Source organism: Eptatretus burgeri, chromosome 9 (genome assembly GCF_056783735.1).
Source record: "Eptatretus burgeri isolate ZD-2024b chromosome 9, Ebu_testis_v1, whole genome shotgun sequence".
Lineage (NCBI taxonomy): Eukaryota > Metazoa > Chordata > Myxini > Myxiniformes > Myxinidae > Eptatretus > Eptatretus burgeri.
In genome coordinates, this window is record NC_140969.1 from 45,759,585 (window position 1) to 45,777,157 (window position 17,573).

The 17,573-nt window shown below is 43.9% G+C and overlaps 1 protein-coding gene across 9 annotated transcripts in view; it reads right to left on the reverse strand.

The window, feature by feature from the left end:
• Positions 1 to 17,573, reverse strand: part of LOC147020044 (protein FAM3B-like) — a 92,179-nt gene that overhangs the window by 18,701 nt on the left and 55,905 nt on the right. For 4 of the 9 annotated variants that reach the window (XM_085895028.1, XM_085895023.1, XM_085895022.1 and 1 more), the window contains exons 3-6: positions 4,858 to 4,902; positions 4,603 to 4,726; positions 317 to 391; positions 54 to 112 (exon numbers count right to left, since the gene is read on the reverse strand). In XM_085895028.1, coding sequence (XP_085751154.1) covers positions 54 to 112; positions 317 to 391; positions 4,603 to 4,726; positions 4,858 to 4,902 — 303 coding nt within the window. The remainder of the gene's footprint in view (positions 1 to 53; positions 113 to 316; positions 392 to 4,602; positions 4,727 to 4,857; positions 4,903 to 17,573) is intronic. The other 5 variants (XM_085895031.1, XM_085895024.1, XM_085895030.1 and 2 more) reach the window with 3 other exon arrangements.

The following is a 17,573-nucleotide window of genomic DNA, read 5'->3' on the forward strand; positions in this document are numbered from 1 at the left end:
TTGTATACATTTGAATGTCATATGTTTAGCTGAGATGCAGATTTTGTACATACCATTCAATACAGCAATGTTCATACCTCGGCCCAATTTGGCAGCATTCATTGCAAAAATTCTGCAGGTGAAAAAAAAAAAACAACTATATATTTATTTGCATCTATATTTACTAATACAGTACAATATAATTGTACAAGGAAACGCAGACAGTCGGAATCCATTTGATCAATGATGCATGTTGCATCTACACATCAGTAACAATCTGTCAATCTACTTTTCTTCAACATACTAACCCCATTGTTACCACTCAACATTAACTTACCGTAATTTTTGGCCTACAAGTTGTTCCTTTTTCCCCGGAAGTCCGGACCTTGACTTGTACTCAGTAGCGACTCGTCTATAGTTTAAGACATTGAATTGCAGAAATGTTTTTTTTTTTTGCAAAGTATGACATTTTCTGAAATAAATTGTATGATTGTTAATCTAAAACCCACGGCATAAATAATTGTCTGGAACGTTTGCTGATTGGGTGAGCAATTAAACGTTAATCTGCTCACTGACGCCTGTGAAATTATCCAATCAATAACGAGCACGCACTCACCAATTATGTTTGATCCATCCCTTGCAATCCCAACTATGTTTGATCCATCCTTACTACGTCATCTCAAAATGCCTCCCGTAAAGTCATGAAAGTTGTAAACAACAGCTTTTAAGTTGGAGGTTGTTACATTCGCCGAGGATAATGGTGAGAATATGGCTGTGTTTGGGACTGGAAAAATGTAAGGTACTGTATGAGCTAGTGCTGATAATGATTCTGTAGCTTATTTTAAATACTGTATCTCTATATGAACACAAACATGTTGAAAAACGATTTACATTCCGAATTTATCTGAAAGGTCGTCCCACAAAATAATTCAAAGAATGTGCACAAAAACAGCTCCTTAATTTTTTAGGATCCTGGAAGTACCGTCAGGAGAGACGCGTTGACAGTGTCAGGGAGGAAGTAACACCTCCATTGTCCTGACTGACAGTTTTTCTAACTATCATAGTTGATCTAGCTTTGTCTTTTACAACAAATCGACGTGTACATGACAAAAATATAGTACATCTCACAATAAGCAAGAATTTCAGACATGGTACCAGCACATAATAGTCTACTCTTCTTTAAAGACATCCTGAAAGAACCTGAATGCAGATGGGAAAGCTAGATTTTAAGTCCTTGCCAAAAGGATTGCTTGCTCTAAGATGCTGCAACCCCTTTCATCGCATCAGTACAGCAAAGTTCATTGGATTAGACTCCACAGGAGAACATTCATGACCAGATTGTTCAACGGTGAGTATGCTACTGACTGAGCTTTCTTCCCATCCCTTGTCTATCAGTTCATCGGGCTGACAAGATAGGTCAGAGTTGAGTTGTCTCGGCTGGGTTATATTTCTGATCCAACTATAAACTGATCCTGATGCTTCATAGGCAAGGCATTGCATTTATGAGGATGCCATTATTTGGCCTACTTGTTGATGGAACGCCGTGCCTGTGAAGGTTCGGACATTAAGCCGAGTATCCTGACTGTTCGCATTTGAGGATCGATGTGAAATCACTTTTGAAAAGAACAAGTCAACATTTGTGCCAAACTCAATGGGAGAGGGCAGGGGTGGGTACATAATTGGCGTCACAATGCCCCTAGAAATAATACAATCAAGAAGCAAGGTACAGACCACAATTTAATAAATGAGTTAACACGAGCTCTACAAGGCTCACTTTCTGTCCCTTGTCTATAGTTCAAGAACCAATAACTTACCAGACTCTACTCTACTTAGCTTCTGAGATCTGCTTGGATTCAACATATTCAAGCTGATGCCAGGAGATGAGATTTATTTATTCTCTTAAAGCAGCCAGGTTTATTTAAACTTTATAAAAAAATGTTTACCAATATTGATATTTGTTTCCAACAATAAAGCTTCCTAGCATTCTTCCTACCTCTCGTAGTGGGGCAACTTAGCTAAATACATATAGCATAACAATTGTGCATTTTGTGAGGAAAGCACCAAATTTGGCACACTAGTAGCCTATCATATTATGAACAGATTTGGATATTGGGCCATCTCAAAGTCAAAATTTTTCAAAATGGCCACCAGTGGTTACTGTTATGACACATATCTGCTTTACTGGAGAGGAATGCAGGTTGATAGTGAAAGTTTATTTACTGGTAAAGGTCCAATAATGGTCAAAGAAAGTAACAATTTCATTTGGTTGAGAAAAAAAAGTTAAAGTGGACTAATTAGTCTTATTAAGACACAGATTCTGAATGAAAACCAATGATAAACATTCATAGCACTATTGGCTTGGCACATGGTAGTAGAAGTAGTGTGCGTGCATATTGACCCCGGAATCGCGCACGGTTAATTTGCCAGCTTACACTTGTTGACTCGATTCATTGTTATTTTGTTCTGTGCCCATAGAGTTCTCAATGCTATCCCATTGTTAACCGTAGTTCATCAAGTTGAGTTTGGTTTGCGGGGTGCAGTTTGGTCATCGGATTATCTCAGTCACGGATTACCGGGTTACGAGATTCTGCATGTATTTCCGTTCTGCCTTCACGGCGCCAGTTCCAGTTTGCTACTGAGTTTTGAAGAGTTCTCCAATGCCCAATCAGAGGCTCCTGATACCACCAGCCTCGTTCTTGATGGGGCAGTCATTGTCCAGATGCTGAAGCCTGCGGTAGCCAAGAACTTTGATGACTATGCCCAGGATGTCTTCATACCGCACCTGTCAACAAAGCTTCAGACTGTGTCACGCCTGGACCTGGTCTGGGACCGCTACATTGCTGATTCACTGAAAGGCAGTGCAAGATCAAAGCGTGGAAAAGGAGTGCGTAGACGCGTGGTCGGAGCAGCAGTTATACCTGGAAACTGGCAGAACTTCCTCCGAGTGGACACCAACAAGACCGAGCTGTTCAAGTTCCTATCAGAAGCTATCTTCAGGTGGTTTGACCAGGATGACAAGCATCTGGTTATCACTGATGGAGAGGCAGTCCTGAGCAAGCCACCGCTGCTAGATCTGGCCTTGCTCGCCCCATGCAGCCACGAAGAAGCTGACAGTCGAATGTTGTTGCATGCATCCCATGCAGCCAACCATGGTCACCACAAGATACTGATCAAGACAGTTGACACTGATGTTGTGGTCAGTGGCCCAGGGACTGCAACCAGAAGATGAACTGTGGCTCGCATTTGGCACTGGGAAGAGTTTTCGGTACCTGGCAGCCCACGAAATATCAGCTGGCCTAGGACCAGAGAAGGCACAGGCACTCCCAATGTTTCACGCTCTGACTGGGTGTGACACTGTATCTAGCTTTGCTGAACATGATAAGAAGACTGCTTGGACAATCTGGACCGTTCTGCCAGAACTTTCAGACGCACTGCTGAAGCTATCCTCTGCACCAAGTGGCATACCAGACGATGTCATGCACACCATCGAGAGGTTCGTCATATTGCTCTATGACAGAACCAGCACGTGCAACGACATTGACAAGGCCCGGAAGAAACTCTTTACGAAGAAGAACAATGTGCAGCTGATCCCGCCAACCAAGGCAGCTCTGGAGTAGCATGTGAAGAGGGCGGCCTACCAAGGAGGCCATGTGTGGGGTCAAACACTGCTACCAACGCCAGAGCTGCCTCCTCAATCCAGCTGGGGCTGGGTTAACAATGATGAGGGGGTGTACGAGCCACACTGAACAAAGCTACCCAAAGCAGCCCACACCTGCTATGAGCTAGTATCGTGCAAGTGCAAGAAGAGCTGTCTGAAGCGTTGCAAGTGCAAAAAGGCTGCACTTGAATGCATAGATTTGTGTGTGTGTGTCTGTGTGGGAGAGTGCTCACAAAATTGAGAGAATATTAACAGAGCAGACTGTGTCACTGATTCAGAACATTTAAATCAGACATCTCTCGATCAATTTCTATGAGTGAGATGTCGGTGTTCATATGAATGAGACGCAGCCCATGATTCGTTTGCCACCATGCTCAACAACCACTGACTTTACATAAGCGATGTTGGTATTCATATCAATCAGACGCAGCCCGCGATTCGTTTGCCACCATGCTCAACAACAAATTTCTATGAGTGAGATAGTCGTCCGGTACAACAAATAATTAGCAGCCATCTTGCAAAATGGCGGCTATCTTTAAACTTGAGGTGGCTTCAGGTTATGTTTTTCTTAATTCAGCTTTTAATAAATGTTCAATCCAATGTTGGAGTGAAATCATAGTAACCACTAGCGGCAATTTTGGAAAATGGCTGCCACAGCCATCAGCGGCTGAATTTGAGATGGCCCAATATCCAAATCTGTTCATAATATGTTAGGCTACTCGTGTGCCACATTTGGTGCTTTCCTCACAAAATGCACAATTGTTATGCTAAGTTGCCCCACTATCATTCTTCCCCTCGTCCTTACGACTATTACACATCACGAGTATGTATATTACCACTGCCATTACCAACAAGACTCTACCAAATCCTAAATTGACAACCTCTTCATGAGACTATTTCACTCATATGACTCGTGTCACCAACTACCTAAATGCTACTTGGTATGGTAAGTGCCCAATTCTTACGAATTATTGTCGAAGCAGAGTCTTGGTAAGACAGCCAGGCCGACTCCACTGGTCAGCCGGAAGGGGTGGTGTTGAGGAGGGCACAGCTGGGCCAGGCCACAAGGATTTTGCCTTTGCGATGGGGCTAAAAGGAAAAGAAAAAAAAAATCAGTCATGGGGGTGAGAAATTTTGAGGAGTGGTCAAATAAGAAATTGATTAACTCACTCAGTTCAGATTTTGAGTAAGAAGGAGAATTCAGGATGCAGTCTTCTCACCTTTCATAGTTTTTATTTTCATTATGTTCTTTGCCTGATAAATTCCTGAGAGACAGTGCAGATTACATCTCGAATTATCTCACTTTAAAATAGGAATGATTTTGCATTCTTTGTGGTGCAGGTTTAACTATCAGACTAAATATCTGCATGTCTACATGTCTACATTTTCCTTGTAAAAAAAATAAAAAAATTACCTGGTGGATTTGCAAACATCATTGAGTTTGTCATTCTGAGTCGGCTCTCTTACCCACACACACTTGTCAAATTCAAACATCACACTTCATATTTTTGTAAGACTGGGCCTTTGAGTCGATGCTCATGTCAAATTCCAAATTTGCCTTCATGACGATAACAATTGCAATGGACTCGAGGAATGAGGAGTAGTATTGCATCAGCAGCTTTGCTGCAACTCCATGAATACCCTGAATAACTGAGAAAATAATGCAAGCAGCAGATCAAATCTATCATTTAGATACAGACACTGTATGCATTTAAAAGATAAGGTTGTGCAATACAATACTGCACAACAATGTTTTTCACTTGACTCATATGAAATGACTGATCAAAATCTGAATTTGTATCGACTTTTAACTTGTGATTTCAGAACTTACAGTATATTGCCACATTTTATTTTTTCTATGCAGAAGTCAAGGCTGAAGGAAGAGCTAAATGATAGGTGGTGACAGGTTAACAGAAGAATTAAGAGGAACAACCTCTCCATCCCTCTGACATGTACAAAAACTCAGTGATGACTGTCGCACTCACACCTCACAGCATGGACAAAGTGGAGGCAGTGGAGGGTTGAGCTAGCTATCCATAAAAATATTGAGATGCACCGCAGTGTTGCAAGTGGATTGGCAGAGAGGAAAAGGGAGTACCGGGTCAGCAAAATGAGAAGAGCTCATTATGGGAATGGGAGAAACTACGACATAGCAATGGGAATCGGTCTAATGACTGGAGGGAAGAGCATGACAGACAGCACAGAGGGTCAATTCCACAGATGAGATAAATTGAATTGTTATTGTAAGAGGGTACCTGAATACCATTGGCTAACAGGTTTCAAAGCATGCCTTGATGCCAGACAGTATCAAAGGTATGAGAGATGTCCAACGAATTTGTCGTAACATCTTGTTTGAAATTGAGGAAATCCTTGCATGGTTGTGTTGAAGAAACAACAAGTCTAGAGAAGAATATACAGGGAGAAACCAAACTGATGATCAGAGATGGGATTTGAGAGTGAGTAGAGAAGAGATGAGAATTAAAGTCTGCAGTTATGATGGATTCTACCACTTTGCTTATGATGGGAGAAGGCCACCATTCTTATGACTCAGGCAAACATTGGAAACTTTCGACGAATCAAGCAAACATCCCTCAAATAATTATTTTGAAAAGTGCGTTGAAAGAAGAGTGGATAGAGTTGATGAATAATAAATTTGGTTGAGTGCCAAGCGACTAAAATGATGGAATTGGAGATTCCTTGAATATATCATTCTTCAGAATGGCTGGACAGATCGAGGGGAAACTTCACACAAATGTTCCCCAAGGCATTCATGTACAAGGTTGTTGAGGAATCATTGATAAGTCGCATGGTTTAGCAGCCATAATGTATTTAAGAAAAATATTAAATTATGTTTTCTCTGGAACCACTTAATCAATCTAAAAGAAACTTCACAATTGTGATCTAGTGGTGATGGGGAATGCAAGCTTTAAATTTCAACTAAATCGGACACATGGTCTGGCAGCCAGAATTATTTAAGTTTTTTATCTTGGTTTTTTTTTTTGTTTGTTTGTTTTTTTGAACGAGGCTCACTTGGCTGTGAGCCTTTGGACACACTCACTTTGGACTATGTGCCTGGAAAGGTTTGAGGGGAGAGGAACAGCAGCTGAAATGTGAATCTTATCCAGGTTCCTCCTGATGACTTCACGTTTTATTTTTGCTTGTTTTAGTTCCTTCTGATTACTCCAATGCAGGACTGTTCCTATTTGGTCCTCCATTTGATTTGAATTGAATTCAATTGAATAATAATAATACATACAAAAAAGGCATGGGTCAGGATCAGGTTTCAGAACAAAGCAGGACGTCTTGGTACATGGTCATCACTGCCAGCAGTTATAAAGTGGCAGTTCTACTTATGTCTCTTATTAATTACATAACACACCAGTACATAAATGCCACACAAAACACCCCACACCAAACATCACACAACACACCACACAAAACAAGTCCTGGCGAGGGTTTGCAATATCTGATTGCTCTTTTTCTTGTTTATTTTGTAATTATAATGCCATGCCATTGAAGGAACAATTAAACTGCTGTATTACACCTTGATATGGCGTGTGATTAGAAACTTCGGAATTCTTCCGGATTCTTTGTTGTTGCAGATAAATTCAGATCATGACTAAATCGACATACATTCTCATTTTGAACAGCTTCCAGGGCTCTGCTGCTCAGCCAGCTGGGAAAGCTTCGAGCTCTTTCAGAAGGCACCCAAAAAGAAATTACTCACTATGCCAGCGCCTTTTTTTTGGGGGGGGGGACGTTATTATTGACCTTTCGCCCTGGGCACCACAAACCCTAACTACTCCACTGCTCCGTTGAGCTCGATGCAGGACAAACACTGTTTGTGGGCTTGGTGAGGGACTGATTGTTCACATCTTAGGGTTTGGCTTCAAAATAGAGAATGCAATCTGCTCTCTAGAGATTGTCTAACAACACATCAGTATACTCAGGTTAGGTTATTGAACAGCTATCTGGACGCATGAAAACAAGAACGACAAAAGAGCACATGCCTCCGCCAGGCTCAACAGTTTACGTTTCGTAGCATACCAATCGGTCAGATCTGAATCCAGACCATAACCAAAATATAATCGGCTTGTACTGATCACATACCCAAGTCATCCCTCATGTTTCGTTTGAATCCGTCCATAACTTTTTGAGATATTGTGCTAGATACTGCATATCATTTTGGGCCCTATCCCTCAATGATGAAGAATCACTTTGAAAATTAAAATATTCCAGTATCCTGATCTTCACCAAAATTGAATAAATTTGTCCTTGTCACGCCCAACCTCTCCTCCAGGCTTATCGTCTGAATCCGTCCAAAACTTTGAAATATGCTGTTTTTAATCATTTTTAGCCCTATCACTCAATGGTGAGGAATCACTTTAAAAATTCTCAGATCCGGATCTGCACCAAAATTGAATCAATTCTTCCTTATCACACACCCAGCCTGTCCACTAAGTTTTGTCGGAATCTGTCCTCAGTAGTGTCAAAAGGAAGGGTTTAACGCAGTAATGTGTTCCATTTCTCAAAGTCGCAATATTCGCTCACTCATATTTCTTCTTTTCAAACTGGAACACATTACGTCATTAAACACCTCCCCTTTTGACACTACTCCCCTGCCGGGGACTGGGGTTTCGCCTTCCTTTCACATGCTCATTTCTTTTCACCAAATTGAGTCATCAAATAGAGGTCATATAAATATTTGTGTTTTATTTTTGGGAGTAACTTAATTTTCTTACAACACATTACCATCATGTATTGTTATGAATTTGGAAGCCTTGTGCACACAGACAGCCATCCCCTATAGCTCCGGTTTTGACTTCCGGTTTTGGTTTTGGAGCGATGAGAGGTCTCCTTCGGGGCTCCCTGCTGACGTTCTCAAAGTTAAGTTTCCGGTTGTTATTTGTCCCGTTCTAACTGTTTAATTTTCTCACCTACATGTTACTGTGTGTTCCTAGTTCGGTTTTGTTTCAAAAATCGTGCTATTTTATGAGTATTTTTGTCGACGTTCTTACCTGGTGTTTGAGGCCTAGGCCTTGGCCTAGGTTTGAGGCCTACCGGTTCCACTCGGTGTTTGATCGTTTTTTTTAATTTTTTTATTTCTCCCCATTACCTTCAATTTCTATCCTCCCCACTTTCCAAACATCCCCCATTCTCCCAACGAATCTCTTTCTTATCTCAAAAAAAATAAAATAAAATAAAATATATAAATACCCAACAACAACAACAACAACAACAACAACACGCTCACCTTCTCCCGATTCCTCTTAACTTGCTCCTTGTGTTCTTCCTCGATTTTTTTTTCTACACTTCCATGACCTAATCTGTTGAACTCTCTCAAACATTAATATTAACAACAAAAACGATGTTATAATGCTTCATCTTCCTCTCTTACACATGTGGTACTCTTTACTGTTTCACAATGCACTACTCTTCTGCTATTTTAACAGACTGCTCTCATTTCGACCTCTCCTTCATTCCTTGTCTAAAAAATCCAACTATTACAGCGCTTCTTCTCTCCATTCTCTGAATTCGCCTTCATTGCATCCATCAAGAATTGTGTTAAATCGCATCTCTGACCTAAAACTTTTAAAAACCACAGTTTGCCATGGATGTTCGCTTTCCATCAACCATTCTTTTTTTCCAACTTCAGTGCCAACTCACCCCCCTCACCCCTCAGTCTCACTCTCAAAGCAACCATCCCACTCTTCTCCCTCCAAGCCTTCCTCTCACCTCTCTCAAAAATTCCCCCCTCACCTTTCTCCCACCTTTCATACCCCTCACTCATCCTTCTCAAAGTTTCCCCCCCTCTCATCCACCAAGCTGCCTCCCTCCACTGCGCTCTCACCTCCATCTCTTCACTCCACCTCCTCAAATCCTCAACTGCCTTCTTCCTTGTCTCTTGTCCCCCCCTCTCCCCCAGCACCACAGAGCCTTTTCTCCTCCTCATTCGGCCCCCTCCCCTTGCTATTCTACAATACCCCACACTCTTTCAACAACCCTCCTTACCTCCCCCCCTCATCCTACCCTCCCCCTCCCCCTCCTGCACCCAAAGCCTCCTCCCCTACCTCTTCATTAAAAGTGTGGACCTCAAATATCCGGGGCCTTCGCTCAAACCTTTCAGATCTTTCCATACAGGTTGCCACTGACAAACCAGACATTATCTGCCTAACAGAAACTTTCCTCTCCCAAGACGTGTCTGACTCCCAAGTATCTCTCCCCGGTTACTCCCTCTTACGGTATGACAGACCTGAGCCTCGTCCTGGTGGAGGTGATGCTCTCTTCATCAAAGACTCTATTCCTCACTCTCCATGCACTGCTCTCACTCCCCCACACCCCCAGGAATACCTCTGGCTTTGGCTTCCCCTCCACTCCCACCTCATGTTTACATGTGTACTGTACCGTCCACCGAACAGTGATGACTCCATCTACACCTCACTATCCGAAAACATGGACCATCTTCTATCTTCTCATCCAAACTCTCTCTTCCTCTTATGTGGTGACTTCAATTGTCATCACGCCAGTTGGCTAGGTGTGGGTACCTCTCTCACCTGCCATGGTACCTCTGCAAAAGCTTTCTGTGACTCAATCGGTCAACTTCCCGACCCGGATCTCAACCAATGGTACTCCATCTCTTCTAGATCTGATTCTGACAAATTTCCCAGACAATATCTGCTGCTCTTCCTTCGCTCCAATTGGTTCTTCTGACCACGTCCTTGTTAAAGTGGACATCTCTCTGGCTGTTATCAGAGAACCACCTCACCGCCGTCGAGTCTGGCATTTCACTCAAGCCGACTGGCAGGGTCTCCAAGCAGCCATCAAACTTACAGACTGGTCTCCTATCACTACTTTCTCAAACATCAACTCATCCTGGGAATTCTTTCAAAGAAACTTGCTCTCCCTCATGCACAGATTTATCCCCTCTCGTGTTCAGTTGTCCTCCCCTTCCTCCCGCCCTTGGTTTACTGAAGCTTGTGGCGAGGCAGTTGTCCTGAAACAACTTGCCTTTGCCTCATGGAAAGCAAACCCAACTGAGGGCAATCTCAGTTCTTTCCACAAAGCTCGGAACAAGTGTGTATCTACCCTCAGGAGAGCCAGAAAACAACATCTTTCTCATCTCAAGTCTGAACTCTCAAACCTCTCTCCCTCCTCAAAATCCTGGTGGCGTTTAATCAAATCTGTTTCTGGTGTCTGTTCCCCCTCCATCCCTCCCTTACCTCAAATGGCCGCACTGCTGATTCCACACGTGATAAAGCTGAATGTCTAAACTCGGTGTTTGCAGCTAAATCTTGTGTCCTAAACCCATCACTATCTCTACCCACTTTACCCAGTCGCACTCAACTATCCCTGGACTCTGTATCTTTTTCTTCTGACAAAGTGGAGAGCTTTCTTTCAAACCTCGAGTCAGATTCTGCAACCGGTCCAGACGGCATCAGCCCACGTGTCCTCAAAGCCTGCTCTTCTGCTCTTACTCACCCTCTCTCTGTTCTATTCACCCTCTCATTTGCCCAAGGTCATCTGCCATCTGCTTGGAAATCTGCTAACATCACTGCCCTGCATAAAAAAGGTGCAAAAACAGATCCCTGCAACTACAGACCAATCAGCCTTCTCCCAATCATCAGCAAGGTTATGGAATCCATCATCGCTTCAGACATGAAATCCTTCCTCTTCTCCAATAGCTTGATTTCCAATCATCAATTTGGTTTCAGACAAGGTCACTCTACCCTGGATATGCTGCTTCTGCTCTCCCATCAATGGATGGAGGTCCTCAATGCCAGACAGGAAATCCGAGCCGTATCCCTGGACATATCACGTGCTTTTGACACAGTCTGGCACCCTGCACTACTCACCAAACTCTCTTCCCATGGTATTCAAGGCCATCTCCACTCATGGCTCGCAGACTTCCTCTCCTGTCGCAGTCAACGTGTGGCCCTAAATGGAGTTCTTTCATCCCCTCTTCCTGTGCAGGCTGGAGTTCCTCAAGGTAGCATTCTGGGCCCTGTTCTTTTTCTGGTTTTCATCAATGATCTCTCGGACTCTCTGGAAAATCCTCTATTTCTCTTTGCCGACGACTCCACCCTCTGCCGTACCATCTGTCATCCGTCAGACAGGCAAGCAGCAGCTTCTTCGCTCACTGCAGATCTGGATAAAATCACAAACTGGTCCAACATGTGGAACATGTCTTTCAATCCAGACAAATCTCACACTCTCACTATGTCTCTTCGAAAGGACCGTTTAGAAACCCCCCCCCCATCCACTTTCTCAACAATCCTCTGGAAGAAGTCTTTTCTTTCAAGCTTCTGGGTCTCACTATCTGCCATGACCTTTCCTGGGAAAGTCACATTTCCAACCTCGCCTCAAAAGCCAGTCGCCGACTGGGAATCCTCCGTCGTGCAAAGTCCTTCCTCGGCCCTCTTGAGCTCCTGACCACTTACAAAGCTTTTGTCCGTAGCCTGATGGAGTACTGCTCTCCCCTCTGGGCTGGTGCTCCTGCCTCCCACCTTTCTCGGCTTCACGCTGTCGAAACCAGGGCATTTAAGATCATCGGCATCTCCCGCAATGAAGCTGAGTCTTTGGGCCTCTCACTCAATCACCGCAGGTTGGTCGGTGGTCTTTCCGTCTTCTACCGACTCCTCTCCTGCTCTCTCTGCGATTTGTCCCCACCACATTTCCACAGGGCGCTCAAGGTCCGCCAACAACCCCCTTCTGGTAAAACTACCAAAATCACGAATCACTGCTCATCTTCACCCTTTCATTCCTCTTTTTTCCCGCCTTTGGAATAAACTTCCTCACTCTATTCTTTGCCATTCTTCCCTCCAGGCTTTCAAAACAGCTGTTCACCACCACCTCTTATCTTCCCCCATCCAAATCCTCGATCTTTTCTACCCCCGATAATCCACCCAAGCCCACTTCCTTCAATTCCCCTGCTTTCCTTCCTGAAAGTCCGTGTAATGTCCATCTTCTCTTCGCCATGTTCCCCGTCCCATCCCCATCCCTCTCCCTTCCACAGTTCACCTAATGTGTCTGTTCCCCACTGTTTTGTCCCTTCCACTCCCACCCCTCTTGTCTCATGCCTCCTTGCTGTGAGTTGTGTGTTAGCTCTCATACGAGCCTCGACCAAGGTATACAAAAAAAAAAGCTCAGTTATATCGGTAAATGTGTGTTTCTAGTTTGGGTCCTGTCCCTAGTCGAGTGGGAATTGGATGTTCATGCGGTGCGGAGTTATTTTATAGCTAGGATTTTTACATCAACAACGCGAATAACAACACTCTGCTCGCGGCATTGTCCGCACGAGGCGCGCTCACGAAGCGTTTCGTTCTGGCCTTGCACCAAATAAGGGTATGTGTCATTTTGCGCCCAATGAGCGACACGCGCGCAAAGCCGAAGCGGTCGGACAATGGGAAGCCAGTGCGGCATACTGTTACTCAACTTCCTGTTGGAGGGGCGGTCCTTTGCAAGAAGGCGGAGCCGTAACATGCGGTCCGCCCAAATCAGAGCAGGCCACACATGAGCGGACCGTGCCCGAGAAGGACTAGGAAAGAGAGAACAAATAATTGCGTCTGGTCTGCTCGAGCGCGGAATGCATCTCTCGACGCTGGGCTGAACGCATCTCGCTGGTGCTGCTCTGATCGCATCGCGACGCTGGTCCGATCTCCCCTCATCTCGCCGGCGCTTCTGCTCTCGTCTCGTCGCTAGCTTTGGGCTCGTGGCGTGCAGGAGGAGCGTGCGGGAGCCCGACGCTGTCCTCCGTACCCGGTGCTTGCAGCTCGGCATTGAGCTGCGGGTTCGAGTCCCGCCGATCCAGGGCGTCGAAGACCGCACGAGGCGGGAAGGTCCATTTTTCTTTTTGGGTATTTGTGTGTGTCTGTGGGCCCGTCTTTAAGTAGCAATTGTTAAGTGCTCTTTTTGCCTTGTACATACTTGCATTTCTATTAGTCGTGATAACTCTGCCCTTACGTGCTTCCCTCATTCCCCCGATTACTGTTAATAAATACCCCTATTGTTGAATGTTTCAGCTCGTCTTTGTCCTTTCCTTCATTGGCTTAGCATGGTGCGTGTTGGGTGATTAAAAAGGCCGTTGCTGCTGTAGATGTACGTTTCGACCGACGCGACCTCGGTAACCATCCGCTCGGGTTACGCACGGGTCGAACACGGTTACGGCTCGTCCCGTTCGAGCTCTGTCAAGGGTGTGAATACTCGGTAGTTCGCCACGTGGGCCTCTAGGTATTTTGAAGTTTGGCAAATAACCCTGTGCCCACGCAGTTGATTTATTGACAATTCACGGTCCTTTATGGGACCCGTCCCTTAGGAGTTATCCGAGGGTAACGATCTGAATTCCGGGTGTTCGGTGGAGTCGACTCTACTGCTCCATCTAGCGGTCGCGCTCGTCGCCGATACCCGGCCCACAACAGTATTACCTGAACTTGGATCCTGCTTTTAATATATTTTGTTGACCAGAGATGAAAAAATGACATAGCTCTCTTGATACTCTTCTCTGAGTATGTCATTTCGGACGTCATTTCGAAGTTGAGTTGGTGAAAGAAAAATATCAGACAGTTGAGTCAGACAGGCACTCCATTGTTTATCTTCCTGCTTTTTCAGCCACACTCAGTAATTTCGGAAAATAGACTTTCTCACTTCCTCAAAAATGCTTATAAAAGCGGTGTTTCTCTCATTCGAAAACCATTTTGATCCAACGGAGATGAACGAGAATTTGCTTTATCACCCAACGGAAATGAACCATCTTTCCTCTGATGAAGAATACGACCCATCACAACTTTGATAAGTTTCATACACTATTAAACTGTTAATGAAAGCCTATTGTGTGTGTGTGTGTGTGTGTGTGTGTGTGTGTGTGTGTGTGTGTGTGTGTGTGTGTGTGTGTGTGTGTGTGTGTGTGTGTGTGTGTGTGTGTGTGTGTGTGTGTGTGTGTGTGTGTGTGTGTGTGTGTGTTAGAATTGTGAGGAACAGAAATGAAAAAAAATGAGGTGTGTGTGTATTAAGTCTGACTTCCTTCTTGGAGCGATGTTGCAGTAATTGGTCTTCATTTTGATTGTATATGATTAATTACATAACTAATTAACCTCCGCCATCTTCGAAGATGGATGGAGCCTGGTGTTGGCGCAGTGGTTAGGGCAGCGGCTTGGGATCCAAAAGGTCCTGAGTTCAAGCCCCGTTGAGCCACTGAATTAATACACCAGGGGGTTGACTCAGCCTGTCATCCTTCCGAGGTCGGCGAAATGAGTACCAGTATACTGGGCCGGTGTATACCCCGGTTAAAATAGGTGTACCATATCCCTGTGTCATAAGAGGCGACCAGGGTTGCGTCAGGAAGGGCATCCGGCGTAAAACATGTGCCAAATCTCTATGCGGATCATACAGATGATCCGCTGTGGCGACCCCTAACGGGAGCAGCCGAAAGAAGAAGAAGATCTTCGAAGATGGATGGAGGTTACTGTTTTCACCCCTTTCTGTTTGTTTGTTAACCTCCGCCATCTTCGAAGATGGATGGAGGTTACTGTTTTCACCCCTTTCTGTTTGTCTGTTTGTTTGTTTGTTTGTGAACAGTATTACGGAAAAACTCCTCGATGGATTTCGACGAAACTTGGTGGGGGGGGGGGGTTAGGTATGGTCCAAGGATCATGCCATTAAATTTTGGACTTGGTCCCCCCCCCCAAAAAAAAATTGTTAGAGGAAAAAAAAATTTTTTTTTTGCATTTCTACATGTTTTAAGTGATTTCCAACCCCCCCCAAAAAGAGAATTTTTTTATTTTTGCATTTCTAAATGTTTTAAGTGATTTCCAACCCCCCCAAAAAAAAATTGTTAGAGAAATTTTTTTTGCATTTCTACATGTTTTAAGTGATTTCCAAATCCCCCCCCCCCAAAAAAAAAAAAAATTTGTTAGAGAAAAAAAAAATTTTGCAATTTTTTTTTTTTACATTTTTACATGTTTTAAGTGATTTCCAACCCCCCCCCCCAAAAAAAAAATGGTGGAGAAAGGATCTATAACTCTGTCAGCACTGTTGTGACATATTTCATGAATAAAGGGGCTGTCACACCTTGACGATTTAGCCAACCTATGTCGATTTATGAAAAATTTGCCTAATACGCTGGCACATGTCGAATACATTATGGATAGGTTTTGTATACATTAAGAGCACGCTGAAAAACACTGCCATAAGTCATAGTACGCTGGCTTTAGTCGTTGAACTTTGTGGTTTTTCTCAACTTTTCGTATGCTTAAAATTTTACGACGTACTCGGCGTTTGGCTCACACGTTCCGCTACGCTGGCCATAAGGTTTCGGCACGTTATGCGATCGATGACACGTTATTTTTATGTTACTCATATGTGGAAACACGTTGAGGTAACATTTGCGTACCCGAAACTTATTCATAAACTCTAGATAACGTTTTATAAACACGCTACATGAACGTTGTTCACAGCTCGCAACGCGCTACGAGAAAGTTTCTCATACATCGAAACACATCAAAGTAATGCTTTGGGAACCCTTGACTTATTTATAATCTACGAGTAACGTGCTTGGGAATTAGAGCATGTCCTACGAACAAATATGTATGTAGACGTATTTGACGTCTTCATGACGACCACAGAACTTACTGAACGCGTTTCTAACAAACAGCTGACGTAGAATGACGTATTCACAGCGATTTTGGGAATTGGAAAATAAAAAGGGCCTTCGCAGGAGGAACCCGTCTTTTTTTTAGACTTCGTGGTGAGTACATGTTAATGTCATTCCGAGAGGTGGAGGATACGGCAAGGCTGAGACGACAATACCTAACTGTCCTCGAACATCAACATGACCTCATCGAGTTGACACTGCACCAGTTGTGTGCCAATAGAGCCGGGAGAAGAAGACGTGAACGGAGAAGGAACTGGGTCAGACCATGGTTCGGGAGGCGACGCCATTACGGCATATATGACCAGCTCATGGTGGAACTCCGGAACGAGGACCATGCATCCTTCATGAACTTCCTGCGAATGCCTCCAGCGATGTTCGACGAGATGCTAGCCAGAGTGGGTCCAAGGATAACCAAGCATTATTATGAAATCATTTCAATAGTCCAGTGGAAGCAATTTAACTCGTTCAATGGAAACGATTTCAATTGCCGAGCACCAGCATCCAAAAACAATAGGCGAGTGACAGCAAGTTAACTCGTTCAATGGAAACGATTTGAATTGCCTTGCACCAGCGTCAAAAAACAATAGGCGAGTGACAGCCGTTTATTAAAATAGTTTAGTGGCAGTCAATGGATAGCAAACGTCACGTAATCGTAAACGATGCGCTCCCACGTTATGCATGCGCATGACTATCGTTGGGCATAGGCTGTGGACGCCTAAAACACGATAAGCAATCGTTGGTATAACTAATCTATAAGTTATCGAAGCGTTCTGTGTTCATTACTAGTACATTATGCATTTGTCAAAGTCTTTTTTAATAATTTCAATAGTAAAACAAAGAAATATTTCATCTTCGGAATGAGGAAAAAAATTTAGCCCTTTCAGAACATCGAACAATGGTGCAAAGTATTCTCCAATTCGTTGACGCAACGAGTATCCGTCATCCCCCACAGCCTCCACATCACGCTCACATAGACATACAGCTACTACCAATGCTACTACCACTACTGTCACACACACCTACTACTAGTAATAGTACTGCTACTATTGATACTACCGGCGTTCACATCTACTCACCATGGAGTCTGGAACAATGATGGGTTTTTATTGTGAAGCCCATTTGTATATACCAATTCCCCTTTAAGCTGCCAATACGCCAGTACACGGTAGAAGTAAGTTAGAAACACTTTCAGTAAGTTCTATGGTTGTCCGGAAGCAGTCAATTTAATTTGTCTACATACGACAATGTGCGTTTTACATACGTTACAAATAGGTTCATAGCATGTTACTC